Here is an 11116-nt window from a genome sequence, read left to right on the forward strand (position 1 = left end):
CTCCCTGGAGACTGAGTCCCTGGGCTCGCCTGCAGCCCACTTTAGAGCCTAGAACCGAGAGGCCCCACCCAGGGCACACAAGCGGGCAGCCCCGTGCCCACACCCTGCAGGACTTCCGGCCTTGGGTACCGGGAAGTGGCCGGCCCCTCCCTCCCCCGCCAGGCGGCTTCCTGCCCACCCTCACCCCAAGGCGGGGAGGGGGCGTGGGAACTGTGCCGGGACGCGCCCCTCCCCCCGCTGGGCGCCCTGGGAGCACGTTCCCCCTCCCACTCCCTGGGGTGGCGGGCTACCCCAGCATCCAACCCGACCCTCCTGAGACAGATCACCCCCTACCGTACTCAGCCCACTCTGTGACAACCAAGACCACCCCACCCCCCGAGACGAGCAGGCCGGACGTTCACTCGTGTTTCATTTTCTGTTTATTCCTTGCAATCACGGTGTTTGTGTAGGCTTTTTTCTTTTCCAATTTCATGTTTTCATACAGGAAACTCCCGCAAGGTGCTGGGACACCCCACAGCCCGACCCCCCGAGGGTGGGTAATGCTTTCTTGGGGGGGGGGGGCCCTGGCGAGGGCAGAGAGGGGTGGGCGGTTCCTGCCTGGGGCCTCCACCCTCAGACCAGCGGAGGCACAGACGTTATTTAAAAATCGTTAAAAAAAAACCCCCATCAGAACACACATTAAATAGATATCCAAGACAGCGCTTCAAAAACAAACCCGCCCCTTTTTTTTCTTTTTTTCTTTTTTTTGGAAAAACGAAAACAAAAACAAAGATCCTTGACCCCTACCCTCTGACCCCTCCCTGCCCACCCCCCCACAAAAAATTTACAGAGCTACAGTTAACACAAGATGTTCACATCTGAAACCATTAACTTTAAACAACATAACCGGGGGCAGGGTGAGGACCTGGGGTTCATCTAGGAGGGAGGGGCAGGCAGAGGGAGAGGGGTGTTCCGCAGCAGAGGGGCGGAGCCAGGACGAGACTGACAGGTGGGGGGGCAGGGCCCAAACATCTCCATTATCAGTAAAAAATAAAAGTGAATGAAAAACACCCTCCACCCCCATTGAAATGGCCCCAGTAAGGGGGGGGGAGGTCTGTCCCTCTGCCCTGGGGAATGCCCCTGGGGCATGGGCATGAGTGGGGAGGGTCCAAATTAGACCAGCAGCGAACCCCCCCAAAGGGGTTAATGCTACACAGCGTTGCCCCTCCTGGGGTTTCACAGCTCAGCACCCCCTCCCCTCCCCTCCCAGCTGCCGGAGGGCCCCCAGACACAGTCCACGGGCCCAGATCCCTCAGGTTGGGTGGGGAAGGAGGGCTGGGGGCGTCAAGCCCGCCCCCCCAGCCATTGCTCTCCGTATTTTTCAAGAGATTCCCAACCACTATTGGCTCAGTCAGAAAATTAATAGTCTATAAATACCCCAAGCTCAGAAAAACGGGGTGGGGCGGTGGGGTAGCGCTGAAGGAAGTCGCACAGTGCGTGGACGGGGTGCAGGCTGGTGGCGGGCACCTCCCCTCCCTCCCTCTCCTTTCCTGGCAGGAAAGGGTCCCCCCCGCGCCCCGCACCCCAGCCCACACTGCAAGGCAGGCTCTGGCCAGCCTCTCCCCTGAAACGGCTTTTCTTTTCTTTTCCAGGAAAAAGGAAAATGGAAAAGGAGACCAAGAAGAGAAAAGAGTACGGATGTGGAAGAGAAACAGTACCCTGGCGGTCAAGGTTGCACCTGCCGAGTTGTTTTAGGGCCAGGGTTTGTGGTGGGGGCCTCTCCTCTCCGCGGCCCCCTCCCCTGTCTGTAAAGTGCATAATGAGGCATCTACATTTTTGACTTCAACCTGAAAAGGGTGGGGAGGGCGGCAGAACGGAAGGGGGGGGCGGCTTCCTTGTCTCCGCTCTCAACCATCTGGAAAGACTGCTACATATTTGGAGCTTGGGAAGGTGGGCGGGAGGGACCCGGCCAGGTCGGGGATGAGGATGGGAGATGGAGGGAGGGGCGGGGAGTGTGAGCCAAACCGAGGAGGCAGGAACCCAAGTCCATGGAGAGTTCGGAAAACCACGGTAGGAAGTGAAATTTCAAAAAAAAAAAAAAAAAAAAAGGCCGCGTAACCGGGAGGGGGAAGCGCCCCACTGCACCGGCCGGCTGCTGGCCCTCCCGCGTGGGGCCACGCTCACGGGCCACCCTGGGCTGGGGCGAGGGACAGGGTTCCTAGGCCACCACGAACTCTGACTTGATGTCGGGGTTCACTTCTGGCTTCCAGACGGCGTCCTCGAAGTCGAGGCCCAAGCCGGCCGCCTCACTGGGGCCACCGCCTCCCCCGCTGCCGGTGCTGTCGCTGCGGCCGGCCTTGCGGCTGGGCGGCCAGTGGTAGGGGCCCCGGGCGTCGCGCCGGGCCTTTCTGCGGAGCCGTTTCTGCTGAAGCAGCAGCTGCAGGCGCTCCACCTTACAGCGGGTGGCTCGGTTTTCCGTCTGCCGCAGCCGGTCCCCTGCAGAGGCGGCAGTGACCATGACCCTGAGGGCCCCTTGGAGGCCAGACCCCCAACCAAACGCGAGGACCCCCAGCAGATGCGCATCAGGCCCAGTCCAGCCCTCGTGGACACTCCCTCCAGTGAGTGAGTGGGTCAAGAGGGTCTGCTGAACCTTTAGGTCGTTAATTCCACGTCTGCTGACCAGCAGGCTGTGAGCTCCATGAGGGCAAGGGCTGGCCTGAGCCAGGCGCTGGGGACACGGCTAGCATAAAAATGAGCTGGAGCTTGAACACTTTAGGCTGTTTCTGCGACCCAGGGTAGGACTCAGGCTGTGCCTTGGTTTCCCCTTTGAGACGGGGCCTGGGGGCCCACATCATGGTTCTACAGGAGTCCGGAGGCGTCCGGAATAACCAGATCGCTGCAGTGGCGGGGCGGCACAGGCCGCCCTTGAGCGGGAGGGGAAGCTAACCCCCTCCTCGGCCTGACTGGCCCATTCACAGAGGCCCCACGCACCATCTGGAGAAGGTGCCGGAGGGGGGCGAGGAGGAAGTGAGGATGGAATCCCCCCCCGGAGGGCACAAAGATGCTGTGTGCCCCCAACACACACACTCCCTTCTCTACACGCGCCTGCGGAGCAGGGCGAGTGGCAGCTGGCGGCCCCCTCCCCGCCACCATCGGCTCAGCTGCTCTGAGAGGCGCACAGAGGGGCCTTGAGAGACCCAGGACGGGGTGGGGTGGGGGCGGACACTCACCCGGGGGCTTGCACAGGCGGGCCTGGCTCAGGGAGGCCGGGGCGGCGGCCGCCAGCTTCTCGCAGGAGGTAGTTTTGGGGACGAGGTCCGGGGCACACTGGGCGTGGCACCGCAGCTGGGTCAGCGATGGGGGCATGCCCTGGTAGTGCCGCGTGGCACTCAGGAGGTCGTTGAGGATCTGCAGGATGGTGCCGATGTCCCGCCTCGGCCGCCCGCTGCTGTCCTGGCAGTTGGGGTGCAGTGTACCTGTGGGAAGGGGTGTGGATGAGGACCCCAGTGGTAGACATGAAGCCTCAGCAGTGCCTGGGTCCCATATATGCAGGCGGAACCCCTGGGTGACACGGGCACTCGCACCCACCCATGAGGACGCGTGGCCTGCTGTATGGCCAGGCACATGCGTGGAGATCCCGGGGAGCGTGTCCCATCCCTGGTGTGGGTTCATGTGACTGCTCGCGGGACATGCCACGATACCTACCAGAGAAGGTCCCTGAGAAGACCCCCGGGGCGTGGTTCACGAAACTCTCGATGACTGCGCCAGGTTTGCGGGAGCGGGACGTGGGGCTGCCCCCGGTGGGGGAAGTGGGGCTGGCACCGGCGCTGGCAGGGGCAGAACAGTCCATCTGCTAACGAGGGAGGGCGGCACATGAGCTTTGGGGTTCAGGGTCAGGGGATCACTCACCAGACCAGCACCAGCCCAGGGTCTAGGGATGGCCCTTGATGCAAAAGATGTATCCGGGGCTCTGATGTTCTCCCACCACGTCCTTCCCCAGACTCACCTCGGGACAGGTGGTAGAGGCCGAGTGGGAGCGGAAAGAGCCGGCTGTGACAGGGGAGGATGCGGGCGCAGGGCTGGTGGGCACTGGGGGGACGCGGGCGGCACTGGACACTGGCCGGCAGGGAGAGGACACAGGGGTGGTGGTCACGCTGGGGTCTCCACGGGTGGCAGCGGCGGTGGCAGCCAGCACGTGGCGGTGCTGCAGCGGGGTGTGCTGGGCTGCGAGCTGCAGCTGGACGAACATCATATGGTCACCAACGCGCAGCGCCAGGGTCAGCGGTGAGCGGCCCGACAAGAAGTCACTGACCTGCAGAGAGCGGCCCGTCAGCCCAGGGCTCCAGCCTGCGGTGCCCCCAGCCCGGCCCGGCCCGGCCCCCCGCGCTGCGTGACCTGGGGCCTCTCGCCGCCCCTCTCTGGGCTCTGGGGTCCCTGTCGGTGCCACGGATGCTTAAATAAAATGAATCGGTATTTCCGGAAGCTGCCTCCGCCAGCCCGGCCCGGGCTGGGCGCCGCTGGGGGCTGTGGGGGGACAGAGGCGGGTGAGACGGGGGCCTGGCCCGCCCTGGCCAGCTTGGTTCTTTCAAGGGGAAACCGAGGCCAGAGGGGGCGGGGCCCAGCCAGCAATCACTGCTCTCAAAGAACCCTCTCCTCACACCTCTTCCCCACCCTCTCTTGCCTGTGAACACTGCAGGGGCCTAGCTCAGGCCCCCTCCCAGCTAAGCCACTGGAGCAGTGAGTGGGTGGAATTCCTGGACAAATTCTTGTCCTAACCTTTGCTTTCTCAAGATAAATATTTATCTGTGCTGGGCGGGGCGGAGGCTGAGGAGGAGGCGTTGCCTCTGCGGGCACTGAGGGGGCCCTGACCGGTTCCCTGGGGCCCGAGTCTCCCAGGGCCTCAACACAGCCCATTCAAACGTGAACCTCCAATCTGGCAGCCCCTTCGCAGTGGGCGAGGGGTGCATACTACCCCCATCTGCACTGAACCCTGGCCAGTGCTGCGCTCTCCCCGGGGCCGGGATGGGGCGGGGGGGGGGCGGAGGTTTCTGAGAAGTGACACAGGCCGCGATGACTCAGAACCACCCCCTCCCTGCTGGCAGCGGCTGGCGTAACCTTCCCTGCTTGGGGGCCGTGGGGAGAAGGCAAAGGAGGCAGGCCGAGCGCAGCCCCTACCCCACAGTCCTTGTGCACACGCCCTCCACAGCCCCAGAGATGCCCTTTGCAGGAAGGGCCTGGGGTGACTTCCCAAGAGCAGCTGGGGTGTCCCCCCCACTCCACCCTGCAACTTCCTCCCAGGGGAGGGTGAACGGGCAGGCATGACTCGGTGCCAGGCGGAGAAGCAGCTCTGGGAGCCCAGTCACTCCGCCCAGCGCCTCCCATCTCCCTCCTGACGTAGACACCCTGCGGCGGATGTGAACCAAACACGCCCAGGGGCCCCCTGCCAACCACAGCACCCCCAGAAGCAGGGAGCTCAGTTCACATTTGCCCCAGGAAAGCACACGCCAGCCCCACCCGGCTCCAGGGACCCTGGCTCTCCCGCCACCCCACTGCTCCTCCTGACGGCAGACCACCCAGCTCCTGGGTCCCCTCCTCCTCCTCCGCGCCAGGCGGCTGGTGAGGGCAGGATGCTACACGCCGGGAGGGGGCGAGGGCCTCAGGGCAGGAGGAAGGGAAGCCGCTGAGCAGGTTCCTGAGGCCGGGGGCCAGCCCAGCCCAGCCGGGGAGGCCGGGGACCTGCCACCCCCACCCTGGCAGCGGGAGGATAGCTGAGGCCTGTGTCACCCTCCTGGGAGGAGGGCCCTGCTGCCAGAAAAATGAGGAAAGGAGGGGGAAAGAAAAAAGAAAAAAGCTGCAACAAAACCGGGAACCCAGTGTGGGCCAGGCCCAGCCTTCCTCCTCATTGCCCTCCCGGGCGCTTACTAAATATTTTCCTAACATCCTGTCTGGGCTGTGCTGGTCCCGGGGGCTGGGCGCCCCCTCCCCCTCCCCCTTTTGGGGCAGAGAACAAAGAGCAGAGGGAGGAGGAGGAGGAGTGACTCCACACCCCTCGCAATGGGGTCACAGAAGGCGGAAAAAGTATCACCCAGTCCCATCCCTCCCCCCCCCATCAGAAATGTTAAAAAGGTTGCTCTGGGGAAACCGCAGTGGGGCGGGGGGAGAGCGCCTCGGCAAAGCTGGTGGGGCTGGGGATGCAGGCCCGGTGGTGTGGGAGCATGGGCCAAGGTCACCCCGCAGGCAGGCTTGTGAAAGCTAGGCCCCCTCCCCCATAGCGGCCACCGTGGGAGAGAAGGCTCTCAAGGTCAGGTGGTGAGTGCTGGGGGGGCGGGGAGAAGGAATAGGAAGCTGGGTGACCAGGCCAAGCTGGCACGAAGGCGGAGCGGCGCGTCCCCTCCCCTCCTCACAGGCCTGCTGGGAGCACAAACAACCCCCAGGCTCTCCAGAGTGGCCAGGCACTGGGCCTGCTGCCCCCAAGGGCCAGGAGGGGGCCGGCGCGGGTCTTACCTGGGTCTCAGTCAAGCTCTCGAGGGCCTGCATCACAGACTGTTCTGGCCTGGAGGCCTGAGACTACAGAGAGAGGAAGAAAAGACCCTGAGCGCGCACCCGAGCACCGGGGTTGGGAGGGCCCCGCTTGATGGGTGGGGTGGGTGGTCCTGAGGGGAAGGGGTCCAGTGTGTGATAGGGACTGTGCTCGCAGGGGAGGGGACTGCCTGTCAGTGTAGGGCCTCGGGGCGCACTGCCCCAGCAATTTACCATGAGGCCCGCCTCCACGGTGGGCACGAGCGTCAGCTTGCTGCCATCCCCCACGCCGAACTCCTGCAGCTTCCCCGAACTGAGCCGGCTGAGTGGGGAGGAAGGAAGAGGGTGAGGCTACACGGAGACAAGGCAGGGGCTCGGAAGCGGAGTCCGCGGGGGAGGGCTGGGCTCGTGGGGTAGAGACAGGAGTCCCTCACCCCCACCCCTTCCTGGTCTCCAGATACAGAGCCCTGAGTGTGTACGGGGTTGAGGTCAGACCCTGGGAGCCTCTGCTGACGGTGCAGACCCCTTCTTCCAAGGAACCCCAACTCTGGACTGGGGGCACTCCCTCTGCGCCTCAGCGAGGCACGTTTTCACCATCTAGGCCCAGCGAGCCCCTTGGCACCCTCCCCCCGCCCTGAGGCCGCCCCCCTGTAATTCAACCACCGGGACCTGGGTTGTCCCTGCGGGCCAAGCGCTTAGCCTTTCCGGGCTTTGCCAGGCGGGCCTCCCCTCCTCCCTCCTCCCTCCCTGGCGCAGGCCGCCGCCGCGGCCGCCGCTCAGACAAAGGAGACCCTCCCCCTCCCGCCCCTCCCCCACCGGGGCCCCTCCGCTGAGGATGGACACTGCGTGTCCCCGGAGGCCCGCGGAGGGAGGGCTCCCCGGCCTGGAGGCGATTTAAATGGCGGGGGGGGGGAGGGGGAGACTGCGGGAAGCGCTTGGTGGCGAGAACAAAGGGGGGCAGAGAGACGCAAGTGGGGGGAGAGGCAGCCAGACGCAGAGAGGGCCGCCGAGCAGATGCGGAAGCCGGCGGGTCGCAGGCAGAGGAGGCAGCCGCCGCGCCCCCCACCCCCGTAGCTGGGACCCCCGCGCCGCCCGGGACTCCTGCCTTCCGGTGGGGGACGCCGCCTAAGCCCGACCCGAGGCGCCCTCGCAGCCGCCTTTGTGCAGCGACCCCGGGTGGAGGAGGAGGCCAAGACTGGCAGGGCCGAGCAGAGGGCGCCCGAGAGCGCGCGGCGCGCCCCCGCCCCCCGTCTGGCCGCCCCCTTCCTTCCCCAAGCGGCGCGCTCTTTGTTCCCGCCCCGGGGCCGGGGCCCGAGGGGGCGGCGGGCCCGGGGGGCGCGGGGGCTGGGGGCGCGCGGTACCTACGTGTCTTTGTGGAGCAGCGCCAGGCGCTCCTTGGGCACTTTGAGGCGTTGGGACAGCCGCTTGCGCAGCCCCTCCACCGTCTCGTCGGGGGGCACCGACAGCTCGTAGCGGGTGCCCGTCGTGCTGTGGATGGCCAGGCTCATGGGCGCCGTCTCGGCCGCCGGGCCCAGGTCGCAGGCACCGCCGGGGGCACCGCGCCGGCAGCTCCGGGCGCCGCCGGGCTGCGGCTCCATCCCCGGCCCACGCTGTGGGGCTGGAGTCCGCGGGGCGCCGCCAATTCTTGCCGCGCCTCCGGGCAGGGCGGGGGGGGCTTCCCAAACAGGGGTCCTCGGGGCCCCTGAGGGCGGGGGGCAGCGCGCTTCCCCTTCGAGAAGGTCCCAGGAGCGGAAGGCGAATCAGGAATCAAAAATCCGAGTGGCGCTCCGGGGTCGCGTCGGCTCGTCGGGGCACCTTCCTGGGTGGGGACTACACTCTCAGCTCCTTTCAAGGGCGGCAGGCGCGGGGAAGGGTCCCGGAGGAGGGGGCGCCGCTCAGCCGGCCGCGCTCAGTGCCGTCTGCCGCTCGGGCCGAGCTTCCCCGCGCGTCCCCTCCCTTAGCAACAGCCGCCGCCGCCGCCGCCGCCGCCGCCGGAGGATCTGGGGGTGAAAGTAACAAGAAAAAAAAGTTATAATGTATCAACGTTCCGAGGGGCGGGGCCGCCGCCCCCTCCCATTCACTACTTACTCCGCCGGCTCGCGCCGACCAATCAGCGCGCGCCGAACGCCCAGTCGGCCACACGGGCCGGCCAATGGGAGCCCCCGCGGCACCGCCCCACGTGGCCGCGAGGACCCGCCCCTCGCTCCGCCCCTGTCCCGGCGGCCAAGCGGAGCGCGGCGGGGGCGGAGCCGGCGCCGCTCTGGCCCGCCTCCGCGCCCCCGCCCCGCCGCGGCCATTCATAAGGCCCGGGCCCGCAACAAAGGGCGGGCGGCCCGGCCCGGGGGGCGCGGGACGCAGGCTTAGGGCGGCGCGCCGTGGGGGAGGGCAGTGGCTCCGCGCCGAGGGAGCAGGAAGCCGGGGCCTTCCCCCCAGCGCCGGTCCGGGAAGCCGCCGCGAGCGGAAGCTGGACGCAGTCCCCGCGCCTCGTGGCCGAGCCCAGGCTGGGGGGCTCGCGGGAGGGTCGGTCCGGGGCGCCCCCCACCCGTGAGGCGTGAAGCCCCGGCAAGGGGTGGCGCTGCGGGCGGGGCCTGCACCCCGGTGACGTGGCCGGTGCCGGAGAGGCCCTCCCGCGCCGGTGCCACCTCGCGTCCCACCCCCGTCCCGCGGGCCGGGCCCGCTTCCCGACTCGCGCCCGCCCGAGCCGTGACGTGACGCGGCGTCCCCGGCTGCGCCCGCGCGCGCCGCTGCGGGCTGCGGTGAGTCAGCAGCGCCGGCGCGCCCTCTGCCGGCTCCACCCGGGAGCGCTGCCCAGAGACCCGGGGAGGGGTCGCCGAGGCCGCCAGGGACAGGGGGCAGTCCGACGGGACTGCGGGCGTTGTGGGAGCCTCGCTAGGAGCATGAAGCCTCCAAGTCAGGAGAATGGGGCCTCACAGTCGGGGAAACTGAGGCCGGAAAGGCAACTAGCTCAAGGTCACTCTCGGGGAGGGGGAGTGCCCGAGGGGCGGGGCGGGGCGGGGCGGGGGCAGAGGTCCCTCCCGGGCTCTGCTGGCTGCGACGAGTGCCTCCCACTCCACGTCCCGGGGGGCTTCCCAGGGCTGGAGACACCTTTCAACCCTGCCTGCTCAAAGAACAAAGAAAAGTGGGGCACCCTCAAGAGTCTAGAGTGGGAACCTCCTTCCTCGGCCCGCGAGGTCCCGCCCCCCACTCACCGGGAGAGGCAAGTCCGAAGTCTCAACTGTCCTGAGTGTACCCACGTCCGGGCCGAGTGCGTGGTGGCGGAGCCGGTCTGGGGCCGAGCGGGCGGCCCCCGAGCCTTTATCCGCGCCGCCTTCCCTCGGGGTGGAGTTTGGGCGGCCAGGAGGCGGGGGGGCCGGGCAGGCGGTGACGCAGGCCGGCCCCCGCCCCTGCCTGCCGGCCGGCCAGGGCCCTGGGGCGCCGTCGGGCCTGGGCCACCCGCCCCCTAAATCTCGCATTTTAAACGGGGAGGGGGTGGCGCTCCTTGAATGCTACAAACCCGGGGTCACGGTCGGCCGCGTTGACGACTCGGGCGCACCCGCACTCCGGCCCGTGCTACGGGGTTTCGGGGTGCACAGCTGGATTCCCTGCCCCGCCCCCTTTCTGGCCGAGTGCTTCCGCCTGGGGGCGCCCGCATGGGGGAGCGGGAAGGGGGGCCTGAGTCAGCGGCCTCGGTCCAGGAAAACAGGCTGGGGTCACCTGCCTGCAGTGGGGGGGCCCCAGCCAGCTGCCCCGGCGGCCCGGCCTCCTGCATCCCTTAACGGTGACCTCAGAGGGCATTTATGGAGCGATTCACCAGCGCCAGGCCTGCCTTGTGCATCCAGTCACCACCCGCTGGGCTTTGTGACCCCGTAGGGCACTGACCTTTGTGAGCCTCAGTTTCCGCAGGGTGGCAGTAGAATGAAGTGAGAGAACACAGCCGACCTCACTCTGGAGCCTGGGGATGTGGGACCCTCACCTAGGCCTGGCAATATTGCCATGATCCCATCAGGCATGCTCACCTACTGGTGTCCTGCCTTTGTGGTGGGCGTAATCACCCTACCCATTTTACAGGTGAGAAAACTGAGGCCACGCAGCCATTAACAGGCAGAAAGCCTGACATGTCCTCAGGTGTGTCCCTGCAGGTCGCCCTGTGTAAGGGGGCTTTCTAAGGATGACCCTGGCTGAGGGTAGGGCCCTCTCGATCGTCCCTCCCTCTCTGTCCGGAGGAGGAGGGGGACCCCAGGCCACTTGTCCACTTATCTGGTGTCTCCCTTTATCTGACCTGACCACCTCCGCCCCCAGCCTTGCCCTGGGGGCCCCTCCCAGGGCTGTGCTCCTTTCCAGGTCTGCCTCCTACTCCCGCCCAAGGCTCCTGCAGCCTCTGGCCCCCCACCCTCTCACAGGCACACCCAGACACTCCCAGCCCCACAGGATCAGGGCTGGGCCTGAGGGGATCAGGAGGCTGGGATTGAGGCATGGATAGGAGTTTGCCAGACAAACCGAACAGTGCTCGGGTGAGAAGCAAGTCAGCGCAAAGCACCTGAGGCTCTCACGAGACCCGGTGATGGGGCCGGGCTGAGGGGCTGCGGGCCTGGCTGGCTCTGCCTGCAGAGAGAGCAGG

The 11116-nt window shown here is 67.0% G+C and overlaps 1 protein-coding gene across 4 annotated transcripts; it reads right to left on the reverse strand.

The window, feature by feature from the left end:
• Positions 1–401: 401 nt before the first annotated feature.
• MIDN (midnolin) lies at positions 402–9819 on the reverse strand. Of its 4 annotated transcripts, none has more exons than XM_068537411.1 (9): positions 9708–9819; positions 7864–8498; positions 6733–6820; positions 6484–6546; positions 4375–4503; positions 3986–4291; positions 3685–3829; positions 3210–3455; positions 402–2475 (listed from the first exon to the last, which is right to left on the reverse strand). In XM_068537411.1, the coding sequence occupies exons 2-9, from the start codon at positions 8094–8096 to the stop codon at positions 2198–2200; spliced, it is 1488 nt and encodes a 495-aa protein (XP_068393512.1). In that variant the 5' UTR covers positions 8097–8498; positions 9708–9819; the 3' UTR covers positions 402–2197. The 4 variants fall into 4 exon arrangements, with proteins under 4 accessions (XP_068393512.1, XP_068393511.1, XP_068393514.1 ...); XM_068537410.1 differs by having other exon boundaries at positions 3685–3832; positions 9708–9818; XM_068537413.1 differs by lacking the exon at positions 4375–4503 and having other exon boundaries at positions 9708–9817.
• Positions 9820–11116: the final 1297 nt, after the last annotated feature.

The sequence above is a fragment of the Eschrichtius robustus genome, chromosome 2, assembly GCF_028021215.1.
Source record: "Eschrichtius robustus isolate mEscRob2 chromosome 2, mEscRob2.pri, whole genome shotgun sequence".
NCBI lineage: Eukaryota > Metazoa > Chordata > Mammalia > Artiodactyla > Eschrichtiidae > Eschrichtius > Eschrichtius robustus.

Coding starts and splice junctions, on each gene's coding strand:
- MIDN (XM_068537410.1), bottom strand. CDS start 8,096: ATGGAGCCGCAGCCCGGCGGCGCCCGGAGCTGCCGGCGCGGTGCCCCC. Junction 6,821..7,863: donor GCGCTGCTCCACAAAGACAC/GTAGGTACCGCG, acceptor CTCCCCACTCAG/CCGGCTCAGTTCGGGGAAGC. Junction 2,476..3,209: donor CCGCCTGTGCAAGCCCCCGG/GTGAGTGTCCGC, acceptor CCGCCTCTGCAG/GGGACCGGCTGCGGCAGACG.